At 37.0% G+C, this 17,178-nt stretch overlaps 1 protein-coding gene across 1 annotated transcript in view; it reads right to left on the bottom strand.

Annotated features, from left to right (window-relative positions):
* Positions 1-17,178, bottom strand: part of RGS12 (regulator of G-protein signaling 12) — an 85,782-nt gene that overhangs the window by 21,522 nt on the left and 47,082 nt on the right. Inside the window, exons 4-10 of the mRNA XM_010292696.1 lie at positions 15,342-15,511; positions 11,675-11,767; positions 10,328-10,471; positions 5,755-5,934; positions 4,348-4,501; positions 3,035-3,111; positions 536-736 (exon numbers count right to left, since the gene is read on the bottom strand). Of these exons, the coding sequence (XP_010290998.1) occupies positions 536-736; positions 3,035-3,111; positions 4,348-4,501; positions 5,755-5,934; positions 10,328-10,471; positions 11,675-11,767; positions 15,342-15,511 (1,019 nt within the window). The remainder of the gene's footprint in view (positions 1-535; positions 737-3,034; positions 3,112-4,347; positions 4,502-5,754; positions 5,935-10,327; positions 10,472-11,674; positions 11,768-15,341; positions 15,512-17,178) is intronic.

The following is a 17,178-nucleotide window of genomic DNA, read 5'->3' as shown; positions in this document are numbered from 1 at the left end:
ATCCACAGCTTCTCTTTGAGTTGGAGATACTTCTGTTGGAGTAAGGGCCATCACCCTGAAACAATGCAGACTGCTGTCTTGGAAATTTTCCTCAGTATTAAAACACATACCTTCATTGTAGCATGAATGTCTCATTTCACCTTTGAAGGACTGAATGTCATTATGTTTCTCTGCTTCAATGAAGTATCACCTACTACAACACATTTGTTTTCTTTGTGGATACTTTCAATTAAGTACAAGCTAACCATTCCCCTGGACAAACTACATGGGCTAGATACCTAAATTAACAACTTCTTATAAGGAAATCCTCATAAGCTCTCTTCTGCTTTCTGAAATAGATACCAGTAGATACCAGAACCAGAAACAGCACTCTACCAGTTCTAGTTGCACTAAAATTCTCCTTCAATTAACTAGCATTGCCAATGTATGCTATAGGTAGAACCAGGAGATACGTATGACTATTGAGAGAACAGAATTCCTTATTAGTAAAATGAGTATGAAAACGCTTTAAAAAAAGCACAGCAATATGCAATACCTTATCACCTCCAACTAAAAAAAGGTCCACTGCAGCTATGTTAATGCCATGTTTCTCACAGAGCCCAGATAGCACCTCTTTGATAGAGAATCCAGATTTAACAGCCATTTTGCTGGATGAACCATCTGGGAGGTTTATACAGCAGTACTTCGGGGATTTCTCTTTATCTGGTACAAATGCAGGTAATCTTGAGGCTTCAGACTTGACAGAAGAAAGAAAGAAAAGTCAGTGTCCAACAGGAAAATTATGAATATGCATAAACTTTTAGAGGCTGTACAAATCAAACCAAGACAAGAAGCATACTTTCTACCATGTTTACAGTTTAGTAATCCTTACAAATACCACAAATATCAGCTAAATTTAAATCCTGAAAAAACTGTTTATCTAAAGATAACAGCACAAATCTAAATGTATTTCAAGAACAGATGAAGTTTTAGACACCAAGTGTGGAAAACACGTTACAAGATTCTCAAACTATAGAACAGAACTCCTAACCAGAAAGTGTAAGAAGTAAATAAAATCTTACTTAGCTTCCAAATAGTTAAGTGTCTATACTCAATAATGACCTGCTGATGTGAAAATTACCACTGGTACATTATGAATCAACATTCAAGTGATGAGGAACACCTTTAAACATCAAGTTCCTCAAACAAAATTTACTCTTCCTTTAATATAATCTAAATGCTACACGTACAAATACACCACAGAGAAATTAAAATTTTTAAAGAATTCACTTAATGACCACACTTTTTTTTTTTATTAAAGGGAACAAAAAGTACAATGTTATGGGTTAAGGTTAAAGGGCATAGCATTAACCTTTATTCTAGAGCAACAGCACAATAGTAACACTACTACAAAATATCAAAAGTATCTTTGCAAATTTAACAAAAGGCTCACTTATAAGGACACTACAAAAATACTGTTTTCAACAGCTTTTTAGGGTACTCATCGTTCTTTTTCCCTTCTCTAACTTGCTGCTTCTCATTCAAATCACAGTAACTTTCTGACTTAATCAGTTGGAGTGGGAGAGAAAAGAGGGGTTGTTGCTTTAGGGAGGCTTTGCATTTTCTGTTTCTTAAGACCTTTCTGCAACAGAAATAAACATGAATTTTTCATGCTTGCTTCCCTGATCAATATTTGTAGCATGGCCAAAATTACAGAGTTGCTAGAATCTAGTCTATGAGAGGGCTATCAAGACTACAAAAAAAACTTTTTAAAATTTCCTTTTTTAAACTCTCCCTCCATATCCACGTAGTTAAAATAAATTTAAAGTATTACATTGATGTTCTATTATTAATACTGTTTTAATTTTGCATTTCATTAGTTTCATACTGTGAAGATAGAACTTGATAGTTAGAAATCACAGTGTCTTCACTGATTATAGAATCATAGAATCATTTAGGTTGGAAAAGACCCTTAAGATCACTGAGTCCAATCCTTAACCTAACACTGTCAAGTCCACCAATAAACCATGTCCCTAAGCGCCACATCTACATGTCTTTTAAATACCTCCAGGAATGGTGACTCAATCACTTCCCTGGGCAGCTTGTTCCAATACTTGACAACCCTTTCGGTGAAAAAAATTTTCCTGATATTCAATATAAACCTCCCCTGGCACAACTTGAAGCCATTTCTTCTTGTCCTATCGCTAGTTACTTGGGAGAAAAGACTGACACCCACCTCGCTACAACCTCCTTTCAGGTAGTTGTAGAGAGTGATAAGGTCTCCCCTCAGTCTTCTTTTCGCCAGGCTAAACAACCCCAGTTCCCTCAGCCGCTCCTCATGGGACCTGTGCTCTAGACCCCTCACCAGCTTCATTGCCCTTCTCTGGACACCCTCCAGCAACTCAGTGTGTGTCTTGTAGTGAGGGGCCCAAAACTGAACACAGTATTCGAGGTGCACAGTATTTTCTTATACACTATGACAAAATCACAGTGTTTACAATGAAATTCCCTACCTCTCAGATTTTTAGGAGCAGAGTTAAGTTGTAACAACAAGAAGAAAAACTCACAACTTTAAAGGAAATGGAAAGAAGCAAGACAGACACTGCTACCACAGAAATCAGCCTAACACAGCTTGCATACAGGTCAAGCAGAGGGAAAGCTTTAACGTGGTTCTTCGGAACAGAATCTGAAAGCTCTGGTAGGTGAGAGCTTTTTTTTTTTTTTTTTTCTTTTTATAAAGAGCTACAGTAGCTCCCTTTGAAAAGCAAACTTTTATTCTGGAAGTTTACTGGTGCCTGAAGTTAAGACAGACAAGATGCAAAGACCATCTTTCTGTTACAAGAACAAAATAAGAAGCAATATAGGAACACAACCTCTATTACATTCCTAGTATTCTAAAATTGCTTAATGTTACATCTTGCCCTCTAACTGTACCAATTAAAGACCCTTTCTCAAAGTATTACTTTAAACAAATTACTTCACACTACTTAGAAAATTAGTAATTCACTGTTTTCACCGCTTCCCCACTTCTTCATTATTAAAAGCCAGCCATTACCAAGTCAAGACTAGCAGTCGATGACATGGAGCCTTGTGATTCCCGTCTGTATGATAAGCCATTGGACTGAATAGAATCTGTTTGTGGAAAGAATCAGCAATCAGTAAAAAAGTTTATTTTTATTATTTACTGTAATACAGAAAGCTATTTCAAACATCAGCTCCTCTGACCAGAAAAATTACTATTTTCATTAAAGGAAAAACCACCAATCTTCATACTGTGCACTGATGCATGGAAAACCAAACCAATATTTGATCTAGTATTTCTTGGTTATGTAACCCTTGAATAACCCCACTTCCTTTTATATTTTAAAAAACCCAAACCTAAAATCCTTGTTTTTTTCATCTTGAAATTTTTTTTTAAATTTAAAAAACATTCTACCTCTTCAGACATTTTGAAGGGAGATAAATATTTTTTAAAGTGCAAGTATGGTGTGTTAGAAAAATAAAATCTAAAACAATCACTAGTCACTTTCCAAAGTTTGCGTTTATAATCTTAGCAAATGCCTCTGATGTCTTTTCACATAAGTATAATGAGAAAACTTAAACTATCCATATGATCAAAGATATCCTGTGGGCATTTACTAGAAAATAGAGAAGAAATCACAGTAACAATATGGTCCAAATTCGCTGCTTCGATGGAATTTCTCTATTATTTTAACTCAATGGAATGAGTTCATGCAAAACTTTCATCTCTTCCTCTAGAGGCCATGCACAGGTGCTTTCATAGGGGAACTCTTCCTTAAACTCTCAAAAACAGTTAAGTAACAAAAAAGCAGATTACAAGGGTTTTCACAACTCTGACTCTTCTTTCTTCATTTTAGTCAGGAAAGGAGGGAACAGGTAGTGAGTGTGTTCAAATGTGAACATACCTGTGTGGTACTAGTAAAAGAAAGAAAGGTAGGATAATGCAGATGGAGGAATTTTTAAATAGCTATAACTATAGCACTATTTGCATGTACAACTCCTGAACTTCTCTATAAAGTTGAAATTATCTTACTACAGAAATAGTAGCGCTCTGCTTGAAAAAGCAATTGCCAGCACACAGAAATGCAGAGTCTACTGGAAAGCAGAAAAAAAAGTACCTTGGAAGTCAGTAAAAATTTAACTACTTTCATACTTTTATCTATTTATTTGTACATCTCCTTCCACAAAACTTCCAGTGGTACTAGCCACACTACAGCCTTCTATCTTGACAGTTTCTTTTCTCTCTGTCACACCCGAGGATGCACTTAGATGCAAACTAAACATAATGAGATTAGTCATATCTATTGCTGAAACAACTCTGCAACAAACTGGAATGTGAATACTCACCATTTGGATAATCACCATTTTCTTTTCTCTTCTGTGATTTTCCCAAACTCTTACTTCTTGACCATGAGAAAAATGTTCCCCTTTTTTTCTTCTCGGTGTCCTCCTCTCCTGACTCTTCATTTAAAGATCTTCCTGACTTTGATTTACCACTTAACTGTCAGCAAAACACAACTAAATCATTGTTGGATCACTGTTGTAGGTATATTATCTGAAATAAACCTTCCCACCCTTCTTCCCAGAACAAGAGTGTGATGGTCAGGTTAGCTGTCTTCTTTATCCCACCCACAAGTGTATATGCCAGCATTTCTCTCAGTAGCAATCAAAAAAAAAAAAAAAAAAAAAAAAAGAGTAGAAACAAAAAGAAATACATAGATGGAAATGTGCTACTTGGGAGTGCTACTAGGGAGGGAGTACAAAACAGTAGCTGGAAAGAAGCTCCTGAAAACATGAAAGAACTCTCCACAGCTCACCAGTAACGCCTAAGTTAATGTGGAAATGCCATTTGCCTTGCTTTTGTAACAAAAGAATTTCATTTCAGAATTCAGGGATTTTTCCTAGGCTAGGCTTGAACATGAATTGCATTTAAAGACAAAGTATTCTTTAGCCATTATGAGTATAATCAAAGTATTTACTGGTGCTAAAGAATACAAACATCAGCAATGTTTGATATTAAACTAAACTTGCTTTTAACAAGCTGCTATTCCTGTTAGATTGTTAGAGTATCCCTTAAAATGCTACTTTTAAAAAGGCTCCTACTCATAAAAATACGTAATAGCAGAGGGGCTAAGGTGTAGCGATTGACATGAAAAATGCAAAGTTGTAATTTACCCATACAGTTACGCAATACCATGGTGGTACTATCTACATGAAGAAAAAATAAACTCTAAATAATGTTAGGAGATCAGTAAGGCTACTGGCCAAATTTTTAAGCAACTGTATCTGTTTTACACAGAATTATCTTAGTTTAGTGAGGCTAAGAAATTAAAAAACTATGCTCTGCAAAGTTGAGTTAGATTAGGTTGAGCCTTCTCCAATGACTTCTGACAAAATGTCTGCTCTCAGTCAAGGTTAAAATACCACATCTTCATTCCAATATTCAATCGAAGTAAGCTTCTGAAATGATGCACTAAAATAAACCTCATTTTTTTATTTGTACACATATAGTTAAATAATAACAAAGACTTAAAATTATGTTCAGGAAGTCAATAGCCAAAAATCTGATTCAAAAGGTATGGATTAAGAAAAATAGGTATTTTCCTGAATACAGAAAGACTTTGTAATTATATTTGCCAGCACCACTAAAAGAACATTCTAATTGTTTTTTATGTATTATCTTTGATCTTCTAAAGAACTTGAAAAACATTATTTAAGAACATAATTTTCAGATAACAACAATACAAAGGTAACCTTTTTCGGTGTTGAGATATTGGACTTCTCTGAGCTGATACTGTGTTTAGAAGTGGGGCTGCTGGGAACACGCTGAGGATCAGGAAGAGGACGACCTTCTACTTCAGCTAAGATGCATTCTTGGTAAAAGGGGGATTTGAGAAAGCGCGTATAGCTATCAAACTTCATCAAGTTAAATATCTGAAATTAAAATGCAATGGATAATGGTTACATAAGCTTAAACAACACATCAAGAAAATTAAGCTGTTTCACAACAGCCAACTCCCCCAAAAATTTAGGACATTAACCTGTAAACAGCAGTGGGCACGACTTTGTTTAGACCTGGATAAATACACGGCACCAATTTAAAGTGAAACATAATTTGATCTGTTCTTTTAGCACAGGTTCAGAAAAATGTTTTGATTTGTGCAAAGCCCGTGAGGAGCCGAGATGTTGTGGAGTCTTGACAACACCACGCTCATAGCCATCTTCTACCGCAGTTATACCTTTGTACATTCTATGCGAAGCATGGAGCAAACTAGCCATTTCAAATATTTTTTTAAAGATTATTACATCAGTACTATATGTGACGGGATTAAACTATACAAGCGTGTTTTAAGGTAGCTGTGAACAAGAGGACACTGTTTATGGTCTAAACCTCAGGAATACGATATAATCACAATATGCAACAGTATGCAATGATACAAGACACACAAGGTTCGTTACTGACATACCGGGAGGAGGAGCAAAGAGTCTTTTACAGTATTCTGTAATGCTCATGTGCCAATTCATAAGGAAAAAAAAGATCAATATCTCTGGAAGATTCAATAATCAAGGTGCTGTAAAATCAAGACCTTGAAAAAGAACAGTTTACATAAAATGGGCAAGACAAACATTTACCCTTAACTACATAGGAAGGAAGCAGCTCTATACCAGGCCTGGAGCAAATGTCTGAGGCTAATTTATCCAACGCTAAATTTATGAAAGTAAAGGAAGATAAGTTCTTTCTTAAATGTTAAACAGAATGTTTGACTGACTTGTTCCATTTTTGCAAACCTGTAGTTTTAAGTGAATTCATATTTTACCTTTTTATCTTCTCCAGTGATTCACTTGATCTGAAAAGACAGTATGAATGCCACCTTCTTTGGACATGACAAATTCCCTACAAGCGAAGAACAGTATGCGCCACCCAACTGGTTATGGCATTCCCAAGAGTCTACCAGGAAGTCCATCACTAAACCACAGTGGCCTAGTTGCAGATGCAAATAATTTTTCAGATTGTGCAGAGACACCCTTCTCAACAAGCATTAGCTCAAAGCTTTTCTGGCAAACAGCAAGATGCTGCAGCATCACAGAAACATAATTCAAACTGAATGCAGACTTCCACATTCTTGACTTCCCCCCATATATTCCCATTCCCTCTTAGGTACTACCTGTTGTGTCTGTTGGGCCCTCTGTTTTCCACCCGGTAAGCTACAGAAAAAATACTTTTGTAGGGTTAGTTTTGCCAGCTTAATGTGCTGAAACAGCTCAGCACACAGACTAATGTCCCCACAATGCAGTGTCAAAGAGACAACCCGGTGTCCATGACTCTTCGCACTTGAAAAACTGCTCACAAAAGGAAATCTCTCTCTCTCACACTACCAAAAATACAATCCTTCTCTGACCACAGGTAGGTACACTGGCAAAATTCAAAAAGGCAACTAGTTTCAGAGCACAGGTAGTCTTCAGGCCAAGGCTCAATGAATTATTTAGTGTACACAACACACATAGTTTTGAAACGTTTCTTGAGTTCTGTTGAACTCAAAGAATAATACTGTGGTGTATTGCTAAAACAGCATAAAATATGGAGGAGCAATTAGAAGAAATCAAAATGCCTTAATCTCAGGGACTCGCAGGTAGACTGCTGATACAAGGTTATAGGGGAAAAATGGTAAGTACAGCCTGCAAACACCAACACTGATGCAAAAACCAAGCTAACTGAAAAATACAAAATACTTCACCCGTTCCTGAGGGTTTTAAGAAAATGAATCTTATAGAGGTTACAGTCCTCAACAAATGACAATATTTTAAGATAAATGCAATTTTTGCCCCCAAAATATGACACAATTCTACAGCACAGCTAACACTAATATCTTAAATTTAATACAGTTTCAGGATGAAAAATAAAGGTTTTCAGAGTTCCCTCCTGTCACAGAATCTACCCCTAAAAGAAAATAAAATTGTTATTCCGTGCTAGGTAGGAAGAATAAGGGAACATATTGCAGAGAACAAAGAGACACAAGGACAGTTACTGCAGGGATGAAGTCTGCAGATTAAACATACTTAATACAGCAAAAACATTCTTATCTTTTAACTTTGCTGGACAGTGATGACAGCTTAAGTAATTTACCTTGAGCTGATTATACTACGTTGCTAGCCCACACTACATCCCCAATTTCGTATACTTAGCATAATCATCATATTAATTTACACGTTAATGACTTCTGCTTATTTAAAAAAATCTAGAGATGCTATTTCTTGTTCCAACAAATAAGAAACAGAAATATAGCTTATAAAAGCATAATTTGAACTTTACACATAAACAAGGGTAGAAAAACCTGCATCCATTTACACAACTCTACATGAAGTAAATGATATTTTATTCTTATTTTAGTATCCTCAAGTGACCTACACTGTCTTGCATCCAGAAACACTCAAAATGCTTGTTTTTAGTCTATTATAAGAAACAGTGAAATCCTAACTAGGTATTTTGCATCCACATTGTCATATTGCAACACCTCTAACAACAGGCTCAAGGGCAAATTTGTCAGGCTATGGACAAAAGCAACTTCCAGCAGCATTCCCAACAGGCAGTGCTTGGGAGGTAATGGCCTCAGCAGTGCTTCCCAAGCCACCTTCCCACACACACTTCTGCAGCTCTGCTGCAGCCTTACAGCAACACTCCCTATTCCCCAGCATCACATAACATCTGTCCAATGACCACCATAGATCAGCAATCTTGCACTCTATGCTCAGTGCTGAAACCTAAAAAAAATCTTTTGAAAGACCACAAATGCAGAGCCTTTGCATTATTAAGATGGTGTCACCACCATAAGCCGAACTTTGAAAGTCTGTGGGTGTGTTGCAGTAACTACACATTCCCGAGGTCATGCCACCCATCAGGACCATAAACTGACCTACCGCTGAACCACCACTTAGTGAAACCACAATATTAAGGCCAACAAGGCAGTTGACTACCCAGCACTGACATCAGCCAGGCAACACACCATTAGTACTTCAGCTGGCACACCTAGCTCAAGGCCACTTACTTTGACAGAAGTAAATCTCATCTTGCTTCACCTAATTTTTTGGCGGGAGGAATGGGCCCAACTGAGGGATCTGACGGGAGAACTACAGAGGCATTGATAATTTGAGAGAAGCAGGTCAGGTCCAGACAGGCCACATGGCTGGAATTAGACCCACAGCAGCACTTCAGATCAGCATTTTCACCCACTTCATAATCCCTCCAACCTAAGGACCCAGCATTTTCAAAGAAGGAAGAAAACCAGCATCAGCCCAGCCACCACACTCATAAGAACACCATCTCCACCGAACGACTGGTAGACTATGAAGAGGAATTCACACATGGGCTCCACAAAGCCAGGATGAGGAATGTATGAGAAAAAAACTCTGGGAAGATCATGGCTGGTAATCCCCACAGAAGCCTCAGCCCTTGGTAGGTGCTTGGGCTGTAATCCTAGAAGCTACCAGACCAGCAGTTAGACCTACCTTTCTATCTCCACTTCACAGATGGAGGAAGATACTATATCCACTGCTCTTATGCCCCAAAAGCATGCAATCTGAGATTCCACTAAGACTAAGATTGTAACCTGCTTCATTTAGGAAGTTAAAGCTATATCCTTGATTTCTGAGTAACACAATCTCAAAATTATTTCTACTAATAAATTTTCAGGGTAGGAGTTACCAAAGACATTACTTAGGAGGAAAAAGAAGAAACTTAAGTCCTACAGAAAATGTAAAATGTGTCCTGTTGTTACATAACTGTTCTGTTCTGAACATCAAATATTATTTAAAATGCATCCACTTCAGAGGTCTTCAGACACCAACAGTTTTAACAAGCTCTTTGTTTGACAATTCTGTTAAAGCAGAAGGAATGGATTCCTTCGATACAACAGACATATTTTATAAACCACTTTAACCAAAATTAGACACTATTTGTGTACACAATTGTCCACTAAAGAAAATAAGAAAATAAAGAAAATATACAGACACCATATGCAATGTTGTTGCACCACATGGCGTTATTTACTTGCACTAATCCTTCATTTCTGTAACAGCATTTTTTCCAGATTGTTTTTTAGTTATTGTCGATTTTCCGCACATATGCAAACATACAGAAAAACAGTCAAGCAGCATTCCATTATACAGTCTCTTTCTATTCTGCTAATAGAATCGATACAATCTTGACTTCTCTGTCTTTTTACGCATAGTAAAACATACAGCATGTGAAACTACTTTTATAGATTTTAAAGTACTTCAGATGAAAAGATAATAGACCTAAACGTTCAACAGTCACATTTTCTCTGGTTACCTGAAGTTGCTGTTCCTTGAACATATCTGGATGTGGAGAATTGAGAATATCATCTGCCAACTGTGCCTGGCTATCAATATTAACTGGGGTTGTAGCTTTGCTACACAAGAACTTGCTGAAGATCTCCCGAGCTCTGTAAGAAAGCTACAGAAAAGAAATGCTAAATGTGTGTTTGCTTTGCAAACTTCTTATTTTTATACAGGTAATTTTTACACTGATATATTCCACACAAATATATACAGCCACTCCAGTTTCCTTAATATATAAGCATTTTTCATTTAATAGCTTTTGTTAGTTTTACGCATATAAATAGGGAGTTTAGCTTAAAATTACAAATACTCATCAGATGTTCCTTAAGCAATAAAAGTTGCCATCAAAATAAAACTTAAAAATAATCAAACTATGAAAATAATAAAGGTGAAGAATATCAAATGCTGTCTTACAAAGGAGAAGAGATTTTTTTAGATTCTAGACCTTTTACATAACAGTTACTATTTAAATAAATCTTCTAAGCCTCAATTTCTAGAAGTTAGAAAAAAGTAAACATGTATTTGAATATTTACTCTTTAAAAAATTTATGCTCTATTTTTAACTTGTTTATTTTGAAACACCCCCATTCTGGAAATAATTTTAAAAAAACCACCAAACTGATCTCAAAGCCCTTAAGGAAAGTGTTCAGAAAATACACTGTTTGAAGACAGAAGAAAGTGGGGAAAATCTCAATGGTCCACAAAAGAGCAAAGAGGGATTTGCAAGATGAAACCGCTTCCACAGTGTAAACCTGACTAGATTTGGCTGTGTCGACAGAAGTGATGCCAACATGCACAGAATTAAAAATTCACCAAAACTGCCTGATCAACCTAAGACTGTCTTAAAAGGATGAGATGCGGATTCTCATAATTTGTGAACAAAGATACAAAGATGACTATGCTTACAGCAGCAGATATACCTAAGTTACATACAAACACATTCTCTTGGCTAGTGGAGGCAGGCTAGCTGAAAGAGCACAACAGAGGCTAATTTTCACCTCCCCTTGATACGATAAATTAACTTTTTCTGCACTCCCTTGCACTGGGCTACTGCAGCTAGCCATTTTTCAACATCCAGTATACCTTACCTCATTTTTACAGAGCTACCTCTGCACCTCACTGCAGTCTAAATATATCCAACATCTTAAACTTGGGACAGTACTCTCAAGGGTTTGAGAAAATTAGATTGAGGCTCAAACATTATTTTAGTGAAGTCACGGTACAAAGACCAAGCACAGCTCCAATAATTTCAATAATCTTGAAGAAGTAACAATTTTTAGTAAGCAACACCATGTATCAAAATACAACACTGACTTACCTCTTTTTTATCATGTGCGGGTACATGGTTAAAATATTCACAGGCCTGCCAAAATAAAATATTTTCTTCACTAAATTCTTTCCGTAGAAATTCCTAAGGGAAAAATAAACAAATAAATAAATGACTCAAAGAAAGGGAGTTACTTGCCATTTCAAACAACACATTTATAATGTGTGACAAGCTTGCATACAGGTAGCATTTCAGTATGTCTCACAGTCCAGTTTTCTTCTGAAGTAAAAATCAGTGCAGGTCCACTATATGCCTAGTGCTTCTCCTCTTTCTCATTTCTTTTTAAATGTATACAATTGAGGAGAATTCGTCAAGTTACAATGAAATCGTTTGCATGTACAAAGACAATGTTTGCAACTTCATGTTAAGTAGTGTACAAACTAGTGAGTAAACTTTTAATAAACGTTTAAATTATTTATAACTAGATTTAAAATAACACTGTAAACTGTCTGTCTTTAATTGCAGTTCTACTAGTATAATAGACTAGATGTTTGTCAAACAGCACCCATAATCAATTCTGTATTCATTACGGCATCTTTCTGCATCACATGACAACTACAAAAAAATCTTTTATCACTGCTTGCTGATGTGGGTTCTCCTTGGAAAATACATTCTTAGAAGGAAAAAAAAAAATCCCAGTACAATACACAATAACCAGGACATTTATTAGCATCCAAAAGTCCAAATGAAGATTGGGACCTCATTCAGTTGTGAAATTGTACAACCACAAACTATCCCTGATTCAAATCTCTATAATTTAATATTCTCTCAGCATATGTTTCTTGAAAGCATTGTAGCCGGGGCAGGGGGGGTATTAAAAAAACCCCACAACTCCTCTGTTGTCTAAAAAAATTATTTAGGCACTCAGGTAATTGAAACAATGCTTGTTCATACTTTAGGTATCAGTGTTTAATTGGGAATTTTATTTTAAGTTAGCCCACAAGCCACAACCTTCACTCAAATGTCACACTGGTATCACTCAAGCTTCCTTAAAATACAAGGCAGTTTCAGAAAGCAGTCTAAGAGGAATCTTCACAAAAATACTTAAAACTTAACTTTATTTGTTCTTTTAAGATTTACGTAGAGGTTAGGGAGTCCAACTGTAAGAAAGCAATTGGGATAAACTACAATAAAATTCACCAGCAAGCTCTCAATTTAAACTAGAAGTTCTTCAGATACCTAACCTGAGACACCAAATGTATAAAAGACAATCCAGAGAGTAGTCAGGGGACACTTCTGTATTTTACATGTAATTGCAGATTAAAAGAGAATCAAATTAGCGAGCAGGAACTGGAACCCAACTGCCTACTTCCCCACTCAGCGTCTTCACTACGAATCCATAGTCGATCTCCTGCTTGCTTGCTTTCTGGCCACAAGATCTGGGCACAGCTGGCTGTACAGCAATGCAGCTCCGTCAGGAAGACTGAGTGGTGCCCCCGTTGGAACATCACGTAGCCTCGCAGTCGTCACACACGGCTGGCAAGCTGGAGATGTTGGTCTGCACCACTTAAGGAGGGAACTTGCAATCAGGTCTCTTACTTCCTGGATGACTGCTCTAATCAGCAGCCTACTATGCAAAATATGAGTATTTGCAAAACATGCAAAATCTCTTCTGAGAGAGTAATTCCTGCTCTGTGACAAAGCTGTCCTCAGGAAAGGCCTATGCATGCTGAATCTCAAATGCACCAAGATGCTTACTACGCAATCGTAAATTAAATGCTGATGCTCCAACGTTCTTGAATACTGGCAGAAATTTGTATCTTTTGGCTAGTTGTAGGTGACTCCTCCTCAGTCTGTAGGCTTTCTAAGCTTCCCTTTGAAGGAATGTTAACCTATCATTTGAAAAGGCATTTTTTTTAGGCACCATGACTCTGCTTTCTTTCTGTCAGACTCCAAGGCTTACACTCTGTCCTGGTTTCAGCCAGGGTAGAGTTAATTTTCTTCATAGAAGCTAGTGTGAGGCTATGTTTTGGATGTGGGATGAGAAACTGTTGATAACGTGCTGATGTTTTGAGTTTTGGCTGCCAGCAAGCAGGCTGGGGGTGCACGGGGAGCTCGGAGGGGACACAGCCAGGACAGCTGACCCAGGCTGGCCAAAGGGATATTCCATACCATACAATGTCATGCTCAGTATATAAAGCTGGGACGAAGAAGGAGGAAGGTGTGGAGGGACGTTCGGAGTTATGGCGTCTGTCTTCCCAAGAAACCATTATGCGTGACGGAGCCCTGCTTCCCTGGGGATGGCTGAACCCCCGCCTGCCCATGGGGAGTGGGGAATGAATTCCTTGTGTTGCTTTGCTTGTGTGCGTGGCTTTTGCTTTACCTATTGAACTGTCTTTATCTCAAACCATGAATTTCCTCACTTTTACTCTTCCCATCTGTCCCCTGTTCCACCGTGAGGGAGGGAGCGAGCGGCTGCATGGGGCTTAGTTGCTGGCTGGGGTTAAACCACGACACACTCTTAAGCATACATAGGTAAGTTTACTGGTGGCTTGTAAGTAACAAGAAAAGACAACTAACCTTTCAGTAGCACACTCACAAACTATATAATTTTTCAAGTGGATTCTAACATCAGATCAAAATTGTAATTTTTCTTTCGATCTGAGAAGAAGTCTCAGTATCTCAGCAGAAATGCTGATAACTCTTAGGCTACTCTAAGAAAAATGGAAAGACAGGGAAAATAATATCCAAGATATATTATTTTGCTTTCATCTTCTCTGTTTCCTCAAACAGGTCTTTATTGTTTACTGTTAACATGGTTTTTTGGGTCCCCACACCATTTAAGATGTAAGTCTGCTTATTTATCATTTGATATTTTAATGTATTTTTGTATCAAGTAAAGGGAGCCTGTTACTGCAGATTCCAATAATCTACATCTCTTATACCACAGGTTTCTTAATGTCCTGTTTGCGAAAATTATTTGAGCAGCACAAAATGTCCTTGTGATTCAGAATCAGAAAGAGACCTTCAGTGCAACAATGCAAAAGTGTGTAAACCTCTATTTCCTTACACATAAAAGAGATGATACAACTTCATAAGTGTGCTGTGAAGCAGCTTAATTTATGCTTTGCAAATACTTAGCACTACTCGTACAAGCTGCAGCTTTAACCGGTGCTGTTAGTTGCCTTGATTGCTTCCAAAATGTATTTCTAAAAACCTTTTGCAAGAAGATAAACCACTGTATTATCGAAAAAAATGTTCTACATGGCTTCCAACGTTTCAGGAGGCAAATGTGAACAGATTACCAATTCTTAGGAAACTACTGAACCTACTGCCTCTTTCTTTTTTCAAAGGTTACAGATACAAATATAACCATATGTAATTGTTTTATAAAATGGGGAAGCTTTCTAAATGTTCAGATACAAAGCAAAGTATAGCCTGCACTTTTACCTGAAAATTTTGCTATTCAGAAACACATGGCAGTATGTGTATTACTATGAACTATTACTATTACTATGAACTATGTGTATTACTATAAACTATTCAACTGTGAACCAGTCTAAACTTAGAAAGATGCTCAGATAACAACTGCATAACAATGAACTGCTCTCTCTTGTCCTATGTAAGGATAGTGTAAAGAAAGAAAAAAGAATACAGAAAAACTATCGCAGCAATGTCAGTTATTTTGAAAAACCTCTTATTGTCCCTCAAAACTTACTGAAAAATATTTAACACCAACAGGATCCTGAAGAAGACGCTCAAATGAAACAGCCCAGCTTGCAACTCTTCTTTCCCGAAGTCGTCGGCAGCTCTGTACGCTGGGAAGACTAGCATTGCTACTGAGGCTATTTTCACTGATGCAGTCTTTTAAATCAGTACTATTCAGCTCTGTTAAAAAAAAAAAAAATATGAACAAATTTGTCAATAACATATTATTCACTTTTACTCTTCAGCATTGCTTATTTGATTCATCACACCTCTTGCTCAAGCTGACAGTAGTGCAGACTTCAAAATATCCCTCCTCACTTTTATTAGGAGCACCTGCATAGAAAAAGCAACCCCAATCACCTCTCAATTTTCTTCTGTTCCACTGCAAAGTAAATTAAATTAGTGTCTTAACAACAATCCTTCCTGACAGAAGCAAAAGGAGCAGGCACAAAAGGCAATCTCTCTTCTTGCTCAACAAAATAAATAGTTCGGACAAAATTTTCTGCTCGCATTCCTCACCCCACAGACTGCAATCCTTCATAAGATTAACCAAGGAAGGTAGACCTTTAAGAACCCACTGTTCACCAGAAAGTGGGCAAAAACCTATTTAGTGATAGGAGATTGCAAAATTTCATATCCTCTTAAATCTGTAGAGAGGGGCTCTGGTATGTTTCACAGAAATGAGAGATTCCTGTTAAAAGATGAGAATTTAGGAAAGAAGTCAACTGAGGAAAATACTAAGGAAAGTGAGCTAGTAATGGATATCTTCCTCATCTGTGGAAAGTAGAGGTATTGAACCAAAGATCCTAAATTTATGAGGGTTTCTGACAAAACCAGGGATCTGCAACTCCCTTCCCAGACGTGAGCAACATAGTGCAGTTGGGAACCTTAAGTGGAGAAATGATCGGTTTCTTTGCATCTCAAAAAAACAGGAATTTCTTTTGGGTTCTACAAGACAAATTAAAAAGAATCCATAAAGAATTCAGGAAAACACGACCTTGCGTAGCAGCGTGACTGTAACAATTTCACGTATTAACCCCAGATCATCTTTGGCACGTATCAATAAACAGAGTATGCACAAAGAATTCATAACGAAGTGACCACTTGTTCACAGAAGTGGAAAGGTAAAAGAAATGGCTGCTTTAAGTAAAAGAGGGAACTGTATACAACAGGGTTCTATCACTGCTCTCTCCAGCTCGGTTTAGACGAATGTAAAATTGGTATAGCAGTACTCACAGATCCCCACTTCCAGAGGTGATCTGAGGTTTAATTAATTGTGAAGACACAACTAAATAAAACCCTGAGCTACCTCGTCTGATCTCATAACGGACCCTGCTTTGAGCAGGAGAGGTTGCACTAGAGAGATGCCAAACTGAACAATTCTGTGATGAAAGGATAAAAGAAAGATATTCAATTCTTTGAAAAATTAGCAGTAATAGATGTGAGAAAATAGAATAGGTATCTTCAATAATTCTATGCCAAATGGAAAAGCAAATAGACAGCTTACTATAAATGTCAACTGATTGAGAAAATTGAATTCACAAGCAGTAAGAAATGGCCTATTCTTCACAGGGACAGTTTTATTGTTGTTTATTTTCCTCAGTAAATCACCTGGTCTTAATAAATCAAGGAGTAATTTCACTAAAATTACTACTTTATAAGATCTCTCAAGGTCTCCTTTTCTGTCATATATATTTCAAAGCACTTTGCATTTCCAAACTCTGTGTTACAAAACATTACTGTTCCTCCTTGGAAGTCCTTTTGAAAAAAAGGACCATTCAAAGATAGTTATAGGAAAAAGTTATAAAGATAGCTATAAAGGTAAGAAAAATTAAAAAAAATAGTTT

Source organism: Phaethon lepturus, unplaced genomic scaffold (genome assembly GCF_000687285.1).
Source record: "Phaethon lepturus isolate BGI_N335 unplaced genomic scaffold, ASM68728v1 scaffold19318, whole genome shotgun sequence".
NCBI classification, from domain to species: Eukaryota; Metazoa; Chordata; class Aves; order Phaethontiformes; family Phaethontidae; genus Phaethon; species Phaethon lepturus.
This window is presented reverse-complemented; position numbering and strand designations above follow the sequence as displayed.